This window comes from Jaculus jaculus, chromosome 11 (assembly GCF_020740685.1).
Source record: "Jaculus jaculus isolate mJacJac1 chromosome 11, mJacJac1.mat.Y.cur, whole genome shotgun sequence".
NCBI classification, from domain to species: domain Eukaryota; kingdom Metazoa; phylum Chordata; class Mammalia; order Rodentia; family Dipodidae; genus Jaculus; species Jaculus jaculus.
The window spans coordinates 1210301-1227817 of record NC_059112.1 but is presented as its reverse complement, the minus strand read 5'-3'; the positions used below and the strand labels follow the sequence as shown (position 1 = coordinate 1227817).

Genomic DNA, 17517 nt, shown 5'->3' with positions numbered 1-17517 from the left:
CATGTTGAAAGGCTGGAGAAGCTGGAATCTGGTGGCCATAGATGACAGTGGCATCAAGAGACTTATGCAGGAAGAGTGGTTCCTGAGTCCATGCACTGGATTCCTCTTCTTCATCAGTTGATAGGGATCCGAGCTGATTCCATTTCCTAGCTATTGTGAATAGAGCAGCAACAGATATGCCTGAGCAAGTGTGTCTACAGTAGTGTGTAGAGTCTTGAGGTTACAGCTGGGTCAAATGGTAGATCTGTTTTTAGATTTCTGAGAAACTTCCATGCTAATTTCCATAATGGCTGTGCCAGTTTATACTTCCACCAACCATGAATGAGGGGGAGATGGGGTTTTAAGGCAAGGTGAAATTAGCTACTCTTCAGGCCTGACCAAGACAGGGTTGCTCGAGATGCTAGTATTTAATTTATGCATATTGGAAGAAAGGCTTCAAGGGCAGTGAGGGCTTTATCATTCTCTTTCCTCCAGAGCCAGCAGGCAGATACAGTAACAACATGACATAGGATACCCCTAGTCTGGAGCAATCAGATCTAATTAATTAGAGATTCTTCTCAAGTATTTAAATTGGGGCCTGGGGAGATGGCGTAGTGGGTAAGAGTGCTTGCTTGTTTGCTGAGCAATCATGAGGGCCTGAGTTTAATCCTCAGCACCCATCCAGAAAGCTGGGCATGGCTGCACATGCCTGTAACTGTAGCATTGAGGAAGATGGGGGCAGAGACAGGAAGGTTGCCAGGGCTCCCTGGTCAGCCAGTCTCACCAAAGAACCAGGCACTCCAGCATCAGTGAGAGTGACAGTCTCAAAGAAATAAGGCATTAGCGTAATAGAAGAGGACACACGACATTGTCCAGTGGCTTTTACTTGCATGCACATCTACACATGCACTAAAAATGTATTAAATTGATCCCTACAACCACACATACAAAAACAATAACATGGGTTGTAAATATGGCGCAGTGGTTAAGGGACTTTACTGCAAAGCTAAGGACCCACATTTGATTCCCCAGTATCCATGTAGAACCAGATGTACAAAGTGATGCATGCATCTGGAGTTCATTCATTTGCAGCAGCAGGAAACCCTGGCATGCCCATATTCACTCTATGTGCCTATCCCCCAAATAAATAAATGAATAATATTAATAATGTGAACCTCTTTTTTATTTTTTATTAGATTTTTGGATAGGGTCTCACTCTAGTCCAGGCTGACCTGAGATTCTGGAATTCACTGTGTAATCTCAGGCTAGCCTTGAACTTACAGTGATCCTCTTACCTCTGCCTCCTGAGTGATAGGATTAAAGGGATACACCACCACACCCATGGAAGCACTAGGGCAGGTCTCTAACTATTGTAGACAAACTCCAAATGCATGTAACACTGTGCATCTGGTTTTATGTGGGTACTGGGGAATTGAACTCGGGTTGTTAGGCTTTGCAGGCAAGTGCCTTAACCACTGTGTCATCTCTCCAGCCCATGTTATTTTTTTGTATGTGTGATTGTGGGGATCAGTTTTTTTTTTTCCTTCTTTTTGTTTGTTTGTTTGTTTTGTGAGGTAGGGTCTTACTCTAGCCCAGGCTGACCTGGAATTCACTGTATACATCTTGTTTTGTTTATTTTTATTTACTTATTTGAGAGCAACAGAGAGAGAGAGAGAGAGAGAGAGGGAGGGAGGGAGGGAGGGAGGGAGAGAGAGAGAATGGGCATGTTAGGGCCTCCAGCCACTGCAGACGAACTCCAGATGCATGTGCCACCTTGTGTATCTGGCTTATGTGGGTATTGGGGAATTGAGCCTTGAACTGAGGTCCTTAGGCTTCTCAGGCAAGCGCTTGACCACTAAGCCATCTCTCCAGCCCCTGGAATTCACTATATAGACTCAAGCTGTCCTTGAACTCACAATTTTCCTTGGCCTCCTAATTGCTGGGATTAAAGTCAGGCACCACCACACCCAGCACAAAGTGGTACATGTGTCTGGAGTTTGTTTCCAGTGGCTAGAGGCCCTGGTGTACTCCTTCCCTCCCCCCTTCTCTCTCTCTCTGTCTGTCTCTCCCTTGCATATAAAAAGAAGAAGAAGCCTGGCATGGTGGCGTACACCTTTAATCCTAGCACTGGGGAGGTAGAGGTAGGAGGATCGCTGTGAGTTTGAGGCCACCCTGAGACTCCATAGTGAATTCCAGGCCAGCCTGGGCTAGAATGAAACCCTACCTTGAAAATCCAAATAAATAAATAAATAAATAAATAAATAAATAATAAATATTGGGGGACTGAATTTTCTTTCCGATGTTAACAGCCTTAACCCTTCTATTTTATATTCCCTCCTCAGGTATAGTTGTTGAAGACTGTTTGCTTTTGCTCCAAAACTTACTAAAAAACAACAATTCAAATCAAAATTTTTTTAAAGAAGGCTCGTATATCCAGCGAATGAAACCTTGGTTTGAAGTTGGAGATGAAAACTCTGGCTGGTCTGCACAGAAAGTGACTAACCTCCATCTGATGCTGCAGGTATGCAATGCTACATGTCAGCATGCTGAGAATTGTCAGGGGTCCAGTCACAGGAAACAAATGATTGCATTTGATAAATTAAGTTAGCTTAAAATCTTTTAAAAAGTTTTAAGTTTTTTTTTTATTGTTGAGTAGCATTCTTTTCTATGATAGGTGACACCTTTTTGCATGTATGTTTTGTATGTATGTGGTGCATATGAGTGTATGTTCATATGTGTGATCTGCCAACATTAGCACCTTATCAGTTTTGTGCTTTCTAATATAACAACGTAGTAGAACTTGTCTTTTAGTTTAGGTCTTTAATAATTTTTAATTTTTTTTTTCAGTTTTTAAATTTTTTTTGACAGCTTCATAGACAATAGCCTGTGGTAGGTTCCTCCCTCCCCCCATTTTCCCCTTTGCAACTCTACTCTGCATCATACCCCTTCCTACTCTCAATCAGTCTCTCTTATTTTGATGTCATTATCTTTCCCTCCTACTATGATGGTCCTTGTATAGATAGTGTCAGGCACTGCGAGGTCTTGGATATCCAGGCCATTTAGTGTTTGGAGGAGTATGTTGTAAGGAATCTTAATCCTTCTTTGGCTCTTACTTTTTTGTTGTTGTTTTTGGTTTTATGAGGTAGGGTCTTACTGTAGTCCAGGCTGACCTAGAATTCACTATATAGTTTTAGGGTGGCCTCGATCCTCCTACTTCTGCCTCCCCAATGCTGGGATTAAAGGCATGCAGTACCACACTTCGGCAGCTCTTAACATTCTTTCCACCACCTCTTCTGCAATGGACCCTGAGCCTTACGAGGTGTGATACAGATGTTGCAGTGCTGAATACTCCTCTCACTTCTTCTCAGCACCATGATGCCTTCTGAGTCATCCCAAGGTCACTGCTGCCATCTGCAAAAAAGCTTCTCTAACCAAAAGTGAGAGTAGCATTAATATATGGGTATTAGCATTAAGAAAAGTGCTTACTGGGCAGTTTGATGAACATAGTACATATTTAGCCAGACACCAGCAGATGATATACCCCTAGGGCTCATGACTACCTCTGTTATAGAGCAGACCTCCAGTCCAATTAGAGAGCAGTTGGTTTCCCCCATAACAGACATGCCACTATTGTACCTGTTGGCTCATTTGGCCTGGCGGGCCAAATTTAAGGCTTGCAGTGACCACTGTTTAGTATCTCCACTGGTGATTTCTAGCTGTCCCATTAAACTGCATGCAGCATACAAATGACCATAAATGCTGGCGAGGATGTGGAAAAAGAAGAACCCTTCTACACTGTTGGTGGGAATGCAATCTGGTCCAGCCATTGAGGTGTCAGTGTGGAGGTTCCTGAGACAGCTAAAAATAGATTACCATATGACCCAGCTATACTACTCCCGGGCATATATCCGAAGGACTTGACTTACTACTTAGAGATACTTGCTCAACCACTTAAAATTTTTTTTGTTTATTTTTATTTATTTATTTATTTATTTATTTGAGAGCGACAGAGAGAGAAAGGCAAATAGAGAGAGAAAGAGAATGGGTGTGCCAGGGCTTCCAGCCACTGCAAACGAACTCCAGACGTGTACACCCCCTTGTGCATCTGGCTAACCTGGGTCCTGGGGAATGGAGCCTCAAACCGGGGTCCCTAGGCTCCATAGGCAAGCGCTTAACCGCTAAGCCATCTCTCCAGCCCCTCAACCACTTTTATTACTGCTCTATTCACAATAGCTAGGAAATGGAGCCAGCCTAGATGTCCCTCAACTGATGAATAGATAATGAAGATGTGGAACATTTACACAATGGAGTTCTGCTTAGCAGCAAAGAAGAATGAAATTTGCAGGAAAGTGGATGGAACTGGAAAGGATTATACTTAGTGAGGTAACCCAGGCCCAGAAAGCCAAATGTCACATGTTCTCTCTCATGTGGATTCTAGCTACAAATGATTGGACTTCTGTGAGAGTAGGACGAAAACTCGGTAGCAGAGGCCAGTGAACTAGAAAGGAAATAGAAAGGGGGAGGGGGGACTTAATAGAACAGTATTGTATATATGTAAGTAGAACAATAGATTAGTGGAGGTGAAAAGGCCTAAGTGAGGTCAGGGGAATAGATTGAGTAAAAGAGAGGTGGAGGGAGGGCTAATCAAAATCTAAGAGGATATAAAGAAGTCATACGGAAACTACTTTGTTAGACAATGGAACACTCAGAAGCCATAGATTGTTACTAGAAAATTTTCAGTGCCAGGGATTGGATACCTTCCAGTGAGTTGTTGACCAGGGAGGTTACTGATACCCCCAAAATTTACAGGCCATTGCTGAGGCTATTGCTGAAGACTCCACATACTTGGGCTGCAAGGTCACTGAGAAATCTGCTGGAGCTGAATGGAAAACCTCCATGTAGACCAGCTGACAGAAAGCTGGAATTTTTTTTTTTTTTTAATTTTCTAAAAAGCTTTTCATTGTGATACTCATTGTATGTAGCACCTTGTCACATAAAGGCTTTTTTTTTTTTTCGAGGTAGGGTCTCACTCCAGCCCAGGCTGACCTGGAATTCACTATGGAGTCTCAGGGTGGCCTAGAACTCACGGCAATCCTCCTACCTCTGCCTCCCAAGTGCTGGGATTAAAGGCATGCACCACCACGCCCGGCTACATAAAGGCATTTTAATGTCAATCTATATTCACTGTACATAGCATCCTGTCATAGAAAGGCTTTTATTGTTTGTTTGTTTTTTGAGGTAGAGTGTACCTGTAGCCCAGGCTGACCTGGAATTCACTATGTAGTCTCAGGGTGGCCTCAAACTCCTGGAGATCCTCCTACCTCTGTCTCCTGAGTGCTAGGATTAAAGGCATGTGTCACTACATTTGGGCACATATAGGCATCTTAATGTCAGTCTATATTCACTGTACATAGCACCCTGTCACGTAAAGCCATGTGTGTGTATGTGTTTAATTTATTTATAAGGACAGAGAGAAGAGACAGAATGGGCATGCCAGGGCCTCTAGCCCTGCAAACGAACTCTGCATGTGCCCCTTGTGCATCTGGCTTATGTGGGTCCTGAAGAATCGAACCTGGGTCCTTTGGCTTCATAGGCAAATGCCTTAACCACTAAGACATGTCTCCAGCCCTGGTGTTTTTTTTTTTAAAAAAATTTTTTTTTGTTTATTTTTATTTATTTATTTGAGAGTGACAGAGAGGAGGAGGAGGAGGAAGGGGGGGGAGAGAGGGAGAGAATGGGTGCACCAGGACCTCCAGCCACTGCAAATGAACTCCAGACGCGTGCGCCCCCTTGTGCATCTGGCTAACGTGGGTCCTGGAGAACCGAGCCTCGAACCGGGGTCCTTAGGCTTCACAGGCAAGCGCTTAACCGCTAAGCCATCTCTCCAGCCCTGTTTTTTGTTTTTTAAACAGGATCATATGTAGGCCAGGCTGGCCTTGAACTTCTGATCCTCCTGCTTTCACCTCTAGAGTGCTTGGATTACTGAGTACACCACCATGCTTGGTTTCACATGGAACCAGGGGTTATACCCAGGGCTTTGTTCATTATAGGCAAGCACACTTTATCAACTGACCTGCATCCTGTAAGCTGTGTTTGTGTTTTTAACCTATGCTTTCTTCAAAGAGGCATGTGTATGTTTTATAGTCAAAATATTAAGCTCAAATAAACTCAGTATACAATTTGCTAAGAGCCAAAAGGTGGATGCTTGGAAATAAATGCTAATGGCCCTGCTTCCAAATGCTGGCATTCTGAGTTTTAATTTTATTTAGCTTTCATGAGAAAAGCTTCATGGGGATAGATGATATAAAGTGAGGTGGTAAGATCCCAAATGATTTCTACATCATCAAATTTTGAACTTTTTATTTTTTCTCAATTTGTGTTAACATTTTCCATGGTTATAAAAAGTATCCCATGGTAATACTCTTCCCCCCCCCCCACTTTCCCCTTTGAAATTCCATTCTCCATCATTTCCCCTCCCCATCTTAATAAGTCTCTCTCTTATTTTGATGTCGTGATCTTTTCCTCCTCTTATAATGGTCTTGTGTAGGTAGTGTCAGGCACTATGAGGTCATGGATATCAAGGACATTTTGTGTCTGGAGGGAGCACGTTGTAAGGAGTCCTACCCTTCCTTTGGTTCTTACATTCTTTCCGCCACCTGTTCCACATTAGATCCTGAGCCTTGGAACGTGTGATCGAGATGTTACTCGGTACTCTAGTCACTTCTTTCCAGCCCCATGATACCTTCTGAGTTGTCCCAAGGTCACTGCCATCTGAAAAGATTCTCTACCCAAAGTGAGAGAAGCATTAATATAAGGGTATGGATATTAAGAGAGAATGCTTACTGGCCAGTTTGATAAGCATAGTATATACACTTATCCAGACATCAGAAGATGTTACATCCCTAGGGATCATGACTACCCCTGTTTTAAGTTCTCAGAATCAGGGATGTATTCCCTCCCTTGGAGTGGGCCTCCAGTCCAATTGGAGGGCAGTTGGTTTCCACTATGACAGACATGCCACTATTGCACCAGTTGGCTCATTTGGCCTGGCTGGCCAATTATAAGGCTTGCAGTGTCCACTGTTGACTATCTTCACTCGTGGTATCTCTTTCTCCCATTGAACTACATGTAGAATGGCTTCTTCCAGCTTTCTGTCAGCTGGTCTGCATGGAGGAGGTTATCAGCTCAGTTCCAGCAGGATTTTTCAGTGGCCTTGCAGCCCAAGTATGTGGAGTCTTCAGCAGTAGAGTCTTACCATCTATTCCTGGTGGGAAACCAAGAGCCTCGACAATGGCCTACAATGTTTTGGGGGCATCAGGGACCTCCCTGGCCAACAACTCACTGGAAGGTATCCCATCCCTGGCACTGAAAATTTTCTAGCAACGATCTACAGCTCCTGAGTGTTCCATTGTTCAAAACCGGAGGATTCCATATGATTTATTTGCATCCTCTTAGATTTTGATTAGCCCTCCCTCTACCTTTCCTTTACTCGATCTCTTCCCCTGACCTCACTTTGGGCCTTTTCATCCTCATTAACCTATTCTTCTACTTACATATATATAATACCAACCTATTAAGGTCCTTCCTCCTTCCTTTCTCTTCCCTTTATATTTCTTTTTTGGTTTATTGGCCTCTGCTACTGAGTTTTTTCCTTCTCACACAGAAGCCCAATCATCTGTAGCTAGGATCCACATATGAGAGAGAACATGCGGCACTTGGCTTTCTGGGTCTGGGTTACCTCACTTAGTATAATCCCTTCCAGATCCATCCATTTTCCTGCAAATTTCATAGCTTCATTTTTCTTTACCACTGAGTAGAACTCCATTGTATAAATGTGCCACATCTTCATTATCCACTCATCAGTTGAGGGACATCTAGACTGGTTCCATTTCCCAGCTATTATGAATTGAGAGGCAATAAACATGGGATGGAAAACATTTTTTTTAGATGCTCATACGTCATCCGTATTTCTTCTTTTGAGAACTCTCTATTTAGCTTCATAGCCCATTTTTTATTGGCTTGTTTGATTCCTTATTATTTAACTTTTTGAGTTCTTTGTATATCCTAGATATTAATCCTCCATAGGTATATAGCTGGTGAAGATTTTTTCCCATTCTGTAGGTTGCCTCTTTGCTTTATTCACAGTGTCCTTTGCAGCACAAAATCTTTGTAATTTCATGAGGTCCCAGTGATTAATCTGTGGTTTTATTGCATGAGCAATTGGGGTTATATTCAGAAAGTCTTTGCCAAGACCAATATGTTGAAGGGTTTCCCCTACTTTTTCCTCTAGCAATTTCAGAGTTTCAGGTCTGATGTTAAGGTCTTTAGTCCATTTGGACGTAATTCTTATGCATGAAGAGAGAGAAGAATCTATTTTCCTCATTCTACAGATACTTATCCAGTTTTCCCAGCACCATTTGCTGAAGAGGCTTGTCTTTTCTCCATTGAGTATTTTTCGCATATTTATCGAATATCAGGTGGCTATAGCTACCTGGACTTATATCTGGGTCCTCTATTCTGTTCCATTGATCTACATATCTGCTATAGTGCCAGTACTATGCTGTTTTTGTTACTATGGCTCTGTAGTATAGGTTAAAATCAGGTATGGTGATACCTCCTGACTTATTTTTTGTTGCTCAGTATTATTTTAGATATTCGAGGTTTTTTGTGATTCCAAATGAACTTTTGGATTGTTTTTTCTATTTCCGTAAAGAATGACTTTGGAATTTGGATGGGATTGCATTAAATGTGTAGATTGCTTTTGGTAAGATTGCCATTTTCACAATATTGATTCTTCCAATCCAAGAACAAGGGATGTTTTTTCATTTCCTAGTGTCTTCTGCAATTTCTCACTTGAGTGTTTTATAGTTTTCATTGTAGAGATCCTTTACTTGCTTGGTTAGGTTTATTCCAAGGTACTTTATTTTCTTTGATGCATTTGTGAATGGGAGTGATTCTCTGATTTCATCCTGTGTATGTTTGTTGTTAGCATATAGGAATGCTACTGATTTCTGTGTATTTATTTTGTATTCTGCTACATGGCTGTAGGTGTTTATCAGTTCTAACAGTTTGCTGGTAGAGCCTTTAGGGTCCTTTATAGATAGAATCATGTCATCTGCAAATAATGATAACTTGATTTCTTCCTTTCCAATTTGTATCCCTTTTATGTGCGTCTCTTGCTTTATTGCTATGGCTAAGACTTCCAGTACTATATTAAGTAAAAGTGGGGACAGTGGACACCCTTGTCTTGTTCCTAATTTTAGAATTTTGAACTTTTTCAACCTATTGTAGTATTTAGTCATAATTGACTCACAAACTCTAGTTATTCTGTAGGAGCTGAAATGTCTGGGATGTGCCTACATCTCTAAGCTACAGACTTCAAAACTAGCTGGTCAGTTTCTCCAGTCATGTGAGTCTGAGCATGGTTTCATACCCTGCAAGGCACCTTCATGGGATCAACTGTGGATTGAGGTGGCCATGTGCCCCAATTTGCCAGGTCAGGAGTCATTTATAATTACCAATAGTGTCCTCTTTTACTTTGGTTTATTATTTATTTCACCCCCAGATTTAGAATATACCCAAAAGCTGTTCTGAAAGTATTTTACCTGAGTATGGTTATACAGTTGTTTCTGTTTATACAGCAAGCTTTGTTATTCCTGTTTCACTCCAGTGAACCAGTTTCAGGAACTGACCAGAAAGTGCACCACCTGGTAAATTTGATACGTGTTCAATGCTGCTTTGAAAGAAAAAAAAAAAAAGATTATGCATACATGTGTATATGCACACCAGGGTCTCTTCCCTCTGCAAACGAATAGTAGTTGCATGCCCCACATGTTGCATCCAGTTTTACTGTGTTCTGGGGAATTGAACCTGGGCGTCACACTGTGCAAACAAGCATCTTTAACTGCTAAGTCATCTTCCCAACCCCAACCGTTCTTTTTTTTTTTTTTTTAGTTTTCCAAGGTAGGGTTTTACTCTAGCCCAACGCTGACCTGGAATTCACTATGTAGTCTTAGGGTGGCCTCAAACTCATGGTGATCCTTCTACCTCTGCCTCCCAAGTACTGCCATTAAAGGTGTGCACCACCACATCCAGCTTTCAACCCTGCTTTTTTTTTTTCTTTTGGTTTTTGAGGTAGGGTCTCACTCTGGCTCAGGATGACCTGGAATTCACTATGTAGTCTCAGGGTGCCCTCAAACTCACGGTGATCCTCCTGCCTCTGCCCGCGTGCTGGGATTAAAGGCATGTGCCACCACGCCCAGCTCAACCCTGCTTTCTTAATGAAGGTAATTCTACTACAAAAGTTATTTTCAGAATATGAGTAGAGAATTGTGTAGTTTCCTGGTGGGGTGCTTGTCATCAGTTTGGCCCAGCAGTGAAAACCAAAATGGTACTGGAGACACAGTAACAGAACCTGTGTTATGCAGACATGTACTTTTTGCCAAGCAGTGAGGATTCGCTGTGACAGTGCTTGAAGGATTCCTGTATAAAATGTTGCTGTATAAAAGGGAAAGTGTTTCATTTTAGAAAGAAATATTTTCAGTGTTGGGGGAATTTATTATACCTCAGGCCATTCTATTTTAGACATTCTTATTGGGTAGTTTATCCTTCCTTTAAATAAGCAGGCTGCCACCCTGTAATGTAATCTGATGTGTAACATGTATTATGTTACACATGCTGTACTGTTTGGAATACAAGAATGGGTAAGGCAATTGCTGCTCTTGAGTTCATACTGCGAGGGTGGCAACCTTAAACAAGTAGCACAGTGTGCTGTGAGTTGGGACTATACTGTGGTAGCAAGAAGAAAAGAGAACCTACATCTGGCTGGGTAGGTGAGGAGATGCTTCAGACAGCTGCTCTTGTCTCCAGATTTGTCTCAAGTCATGTGTCACCGTGCCTAGCTACAAATCTTTAGAAGACACCTTGTGTTCTCTCTCCCTCAGCTCGTGCGGGTACTGGTCTCACCCACCAACCCTCCCGGTGCCACCAGTAGCTGCCAGAAGGCTATGTTCCAGTGTGGGTTACTGCAGCAGCTTTGCACTATCCTAATGGCTACTGGGATTCCTGCTGATATCCTCACGGAGGTACGGGAAGGGCACTGAGCTCAGGAGCCCTGGGGAGAGTTAGACACTGGAGAGACAGTAATAGCTAACCTTTTTATGTTCAGTTCCTCACTGACCTTACCAAGTGATAATGGCAGTATTAATTCCAAAAGGTATATTCATTCAAGTTTCATAGTGTACAAATGGTGTTAAAGCTTAGTTGAGCCATCCAGAGACATTAATTTTATTGTACACACTCAATAAGAATATACAATATAACTTAGAGTGTTAATTTTGAGAACAAAATTTAGTGTCAATAAGTTGATTCATAGAATATTAAACTTTTCCCTTGACTATGGCATTTTTTTTGTTTCTTACAAGAAGTTAATGTATGGAAATGTTTAGTTTATTTACTTTTGTCAGTTAACATGCACATTGAAAGTGCAAATAATAACAAAATGTTTTATAACAAGTAGCTAACTTTGGGTAGTCTTCCTTAACTTTACTTGCTTTCTGTCATGCCATAATTATTTTATGGAATTTATGTTTAAATAAGTAGTTAGTATGTATATACATGTGTCATATTTTGAGGTTTTTTTTGTTTTTTTGAGGCAGGTTTTCACCCTATGGTCCAGGTTGGCTTTGAACTCAAGGCAGTCCTGCCTCATTCTCTTCTGTTAAATAGAGTCCCATATCTTATTTATTTATTTTTAATTTTCTTTTTCTTTTCTTAAAATATTTTATTTATTTATTTTATTTGAGAGGGAGAGAATGGGCACACTAGGGCCTCCAGCCGCTGCAAACAAACTCCATGTGCCAACTTGTGTATCTGGCTTATGTAGGTACTGAGGAATCGAACCTGGGTCCTTAGGCTTTGCAGGCAAGTGCCTTAACTGCCAAGCCATCTCTCCTGCCTTACTATTTCTTTAATAACTATTTTTCTCTCCTATGAGTTATTACATTCTTCTAATTTTACTGATTTTCTGTGCATCTATGCATACAAATACTCCACATTCAATACATGTTCCCACCCCCTTTCTTCTGAAAACCCTATTCCTCTGCTCCAGCTGTAGTTCTGCCCATGGCTCAAGTCTTGGGCAGAACTACTACTTTGCCATGCTCCTAGGATCTCCTTTCACCTCATTCTTAATTTGAGCTCCATGGTTATCTGGAGCCTCTCTTCCCTACTCGTTTTTGCTTATTCATTTTCCCTGATTCCCTAAAAAATAGCTGGTTGATAAGAGAAGTCTTTTTTAGCTCTTATTGCCTAAAACCAGCAGAGAGAAAAAGAGAAGGGGAGCTGGGCATGGTAGCACATGCCTTTAATCCCAGCTCTTGGGAGGCAGATGTAGGAGGATCACCATGAGTTCAAGGCTACCCTGAGAATACATAGTGAATTCCAGGTCAGTCTGAGTTAAGAATGCAACCCTGGGCTGGAGAGATGGCTTAGCGGTTAAGCACTTGCCTGTGAAGCCTAAGGACCCCAGTTCGAGGCTCGGTTCCTCAGGTCCCACGTTAGCCAGATGCACAAGGGGGTGCACGCGTCTGGAGTTCGTTTGCAGTGGCTGGAGGCCCTGGCGTGCCCATTCTCTCTCTCTCTTTCTCTCTCTGTCTGTCACTCTCAAATAAATAAAAATAGACAAAAAAAAAAAAATTAAAAAAAAAAGAGTGCAACCCTACCTCAGAAAAACCAAAAAGAGAAAGAAAGAGAGGGAGGGAGGGAGGGAGGGAAGAAAGAAAAAGGAAAAAGGAAAAGAAAAGAAAAGAAAAGGAGAGGGAAGAGGAGGGGGGAAGAGGGAGGATAATGAGAATTCAGGGCCTCTTGCCACTGCACACAAACTACAGAGGCACTTTGTGCCTCTGGTTCTACATGGATACTAGGAAATCAAACTCCAGGCTGGCAAGCTTTGCAAGAAACCATCTTTAACCACTGAGCCATCTCCCAGCCCATGCTTAAAACTTTCGATTCTACTCTTTCAGAGTAGAGAATTCCAGGTTGAAATCACTGCCATTTTGCTTTCAGAACATCACTCTGATGTTGCTATTAAAAACTTTTAAACTATTTTTGAATTCTCTTTTTTTAAAAAAAAATGTGGGCTAGAGAGATGGCTTAGCAGTTAAGGCACTTGTCTGCAAAGCCAAAGGACCTAGGTTATATTCCCTAGGACCCACATTCACAAAGTGACACATGTGTCTGGAATTTGTTTGCAGTGGTTGGGGGCCCTGGCATGCCCACTCTCTCTCTATATATTTATCTGCCTCTTTCCCTCTCTCTCAAATAAGTAAAAATTTTAAAAATGAAACCTTCCTTTCTTTTCTATTTAGAAACTACCTGAGATCTTTATTTCTACTTTTCCAAAATTTTCTAATGATATACTGTATTATAGATTATTTTCTACCCCAATTTTTTTTCCATCTTTAGGGTACAGGCCCATAACCTTCAGTTATGAGAATATTTTTGGTATTCCTTGATAATTTCTTCTTTTCTGTTCTCTTTCTGAAAGTCTATTAATAGATTATTAGACTTAGTATGACTTCTAAATATTAGCTAATTTGCTTTTAGTTGCCAACACTGGTAAATATCACATACAATGTTGTTTTGAAATACACTTGGTCTTTTTATTTTATGTTATTTTCAACTTAATCCTTAAATTGAATGTTTTTTTTTTTGAGAGTGGCACAGAGAGAAAGAGGCAGAGAGAGAGAGAGAGAGAGAGAGAGAGAGAGAGAGAGAGAGAGAATGGGCGTGCCAGGGCTTCCAGCCACTGCAAATGAACTCCAGATGTGTGTGTCCCTTTGTGCATCTGGCTAATGTGGGTCCTGGGGAATCAAGCCTCAAACTGGGGTCCTTAGGCTTCACAGGCAAACGCTTAACCACTAAGCCCATTAAATTGGATGTTTAATGTGTTATCTTTTAAATGTGCTTACTGATTTTAAAGCTTTTTTTTTTTTTTAGTTTCATAGAAATAAATTTCATCTCTTTTAAATACATTATTTGCTTTTCTTGAAATTTTAAATGCATGTGGTTAAATTTTGGTGGGGGAGGGGATGTTTTTGAGACACAGTTTCATTTTGCAGCCCAGGTGGCCTCAAACTTGTTATATAGGCAACTTTGGCCTTAAACGCCTGATCTTATTGCCACTAGCTCCTGAGTCCTGGAATTACAGGGGTTGTGCTACCATGCTAGCTCAAGTATTATTTATTTATTTTGTATTTTTAAAAATATATATTTTTATTTATTTGAGAGAAAGAGAGAATGGGCGCTCCAGGTTATCCAGCCACTGCAAACATACTCCAGACGCACGCACCCCCTTGTGCATCTGGCTTACATGGGTCCTGGAGAATCAAACTGGGATCCTTTGGCTTTGCAGGCAAATGCCTAAACCGCTAAGCCATCTCTCCAGCCCCTTATTTTGTATTTTTAAATAATATTTTAGTATTTGAGAGAGTGGGCATACCAGGGCCTGTAGCCACTATAAACAAAGTCCAGATGCATGCGCCACCTTGTGCATCTGGCTTCTATGGGTCCTGGGGAATCAAACCTGGGTCGTTAGACTCTCAATCAAGTGCCTTATCAATTAAGCCATTTCTCCAGCCCCCTATTTTGGACTTTTCAAGGTAGGGTCTTACTCTAGTCCAGGCTGATCTGGAATTCACTATGTAGTCTCAGGGTGACCTCACACTCACAGCGATTCTCCTTCCTCCGCCTCCTAAGTGCTGGGATTAAAGGCGTTTACTACCATGCCTGGCCTCAAGTATTTTTTTTTCAAGTATTATTTTTATGAGACTGAGGTATTGCCTACAGCACTGAGGGTTACTCAAGTGTTATTTTTAATTAGAATCCCAGATTAACATTGTATAACTCTGTCTTGAGAAATTATTACAAGATTACAATGTTGTAACTCATTTGTGTGTGTGTGTGTGTCTAAATTTCAACATTTAATCATAAGAGAGCAGGATATACAATTTTCTTTTTTTTTTTTTGGTTTTTCGAGGTAGGGTCTCACTCTAGCCCAGGCTGACCTGGAATTCACTCTGGAGTCTCAGGGTGGCCTCGAACTCACGGCGATCCTCCTACCTTTGCCTCCCAAGTGCTGGGATTAGAGGCGTGTGCCACTACACCCGGTACAAATTTCTTCTTTTAAAGACAGGTTTTATTCCCTGACTTGCTTCCTCTGACTTCTCTCTTTATAAACAGACCATAAACACCGCATCAGAAGTCATTCGAGGCTCCCAGGTGAACCAGGACTACTTTGCTTCTGTAAATGCACCTTCCAACCCTCCAAGGTAGGTGACAGAAAGCTCTCCTGGAAGGGTGTTAGTGTTCACATGAGTGTGTCTTAGTCAAGAGGTTTGTTTATTTGCCTATTTTGAAGACATAGTTATCCAACCACATGAATATGTTGAAGCTTTAGGAGTGTGTGGCTTTTGAATGTAGATATTTATTGTCACTGTTCCACTTTACAGCTATGTGACTTGAACCAGAGCACTTTGCTCAGCCACAGTTTCCTTCTCTGTGGAATGGAGATGGAAATACTTTAACTTGCTGCTATTCTGGTTGTAGTTTTTCAAGCCAAAAAAAAAAAAAAAAAGACTGGTCATTTCTTTATGTGTTTGGGTGGTAATGCTTCATTTCATTCTTTCTTAAATATACTAGGCCGGCAATTGTAGTACTTCTCATGTCCATGGTTAATGAGAGGCAGCCATTTGTGTTGCGTTGTGCGGTTCTCTACTGTTTCCAGTGTTTCTTGTATAAAAACCAAAAAGGACAAGGAGAAATTGTGTCAACGCTTCTTCCTTCTACTATTGATGGTAATGATTTTGTTCTCATTTCTACTTTGAAAAGTAAATAATTGTTTCTCAGTCTATTTGAATCTTTGCTCTTGTTTTAGACTAACATACTTTGGGAATGCTTGGGAAAGAAATCTTAGTTCCAAGGCCTAAAGATAAGCTTAGAGGCCGGGTGTGGTGGCACATGCCTTTAAATCCCAGCATTTGGGAGGCAGAGGTAGGAGGATCTCTGTGAGTTCGAGGCCAGCCTGTGACTACATACTGAATTCCAGGACAGCTTGGACTCTAATGTCATACTGTACTTCAAAAATAAAAAAAAATAGGCCTGGAGAGATGGCTTAGTGTTTATGCATTTGCCTGTGAAGCCTAAGGACCCCAGTTCAAGGCTCAATTCCCCAGGACCCATGTTAGCCAGATGCACAAGAAGGTGCACACATCTGGAGTTCGGTTGCAGTAGCTGGAAGTCCTGGAGCGCCCATTCATATTCATTCTCTCTCTCTCCCTCTCTCTCTCTCTCTCTCTCTCTCTCTCTCTCTCTCTCTCCCTCTTTCTCTCTGTCTGTTGCTTTCAAATAAAAATAAATAAATAAAGAAGAGGTTTCAGAACCACACTACAGTTTGAATTGCAGAATTTCTATTTTTCTTGCTTTAGCAGGTCATGAGGAGATAATGACAAACTACATGAGGGAATAATATATCATTAGAAATACTGAAAAGATAATTGCAGTTTCATATATAAAGCCCTTACCCCAGTACCAAGCATGTAGTGATACCAATAAACAAAAGCTGTGGTTAATAGTAATTGCTGCTCTGGACTACCACTAAATAACACTTCTCATTTCAATCCTACCACTAAATAACACTTCTCATTTTGATGAATTGTTCTATTGTAGATTATAACCATTTCGCTTTTTGTGTATTTTATACATTTCAGTTTACTTGAGAATATTTACTTTTGTTAACTTTAATCTTTAAGAACAGTTTAATATAGGTAATCAGAAGCATTAATAAAGCTCATTTTAATTACTTAAATTAGAGGTTTTGTCAAAAATTTAAGTCTAGGGCTGGAGAGATGACTTAGTTGTTACAGCGCTTGCCTGCAAAGCCTAAGAACCTCTGTTCGACTCCAGGTCCCACATAAGCCAGGTGACACAAGTGTGCAAGGTTGCACATGCTTCAGGAGCTCAATTGCAGTGGCTGGATGCCCTGGCACAACAATTCTCTCTCCCTCTTTCTCTCATTAAAAAATCAAACAAATAATTAATGTCTATTTTAGCAAAAAAAAATTTTTTTTTTTTTTTTTGGTTTTTTGAGGTAGGGTCTCACTCTAGCCCAGGCTGACCTGGAATTCACTATGTAGTCTCAGGGTGGCCTCGAACTCACGGCGATCCTTCTACCTTTGCCTCCCAAGTGCTGGGATTAAAGCGTGCGCCACCACGCCTGGCTCGCAAAATTATTTTTGTAAAGAATATTACTATAAAATTATTTTCTATATATGAAAATAAGATGCTGGAAGTAGTGAAATAATGTGGTATTCCCTTAGAATTTGTTTTAGAAGTTTTTTTCTGCTTTTTTTTGTTGTTGTTATTAGTGAAGAGGGTGGCAGATAGAGAATAGGCACACCAGGGCCTTCAACCATTGCAAATGAACTCCATATGCATGCACCACCTTGTGCCTCTGGTTTATGTGGGTCCTGGGGAATCGAA

At 41.2% G+C, this 17517-nt stretch overlaps 1 protein-coding gene across 3 annotated transcripts in view; it reads left to right on the top strand.

The window, feature by feature from the left end:
* Uso1 (USO1 vesicle transport factor) overlaps positions 1-17517 on the top strand; it is an 86195-nt gene that overhangs the window by 39730 nt on the left and 28948 nt on the right. For all 3 annotated transcript variants that reach the window (XM_045161831.1, XM_045161832.1, XM_045161830.1), the window contains 4 exons: positions 2322-2500; positions 10923-11063; positions 15220-15308; positions 15679-15833. In XM_045161831.1, coding sequence (XP_045017766.1) covers positions 2322-2500; positions 10923-11063; positions 15220-15308; positions 15679-15833 — 564 coding nt within the window. The remainder of the gene's footprint in view (positions 1-2321; positions 2501-10922; positions 11064-15219; positions 15309-15678; positions 15834-17517) is intronic.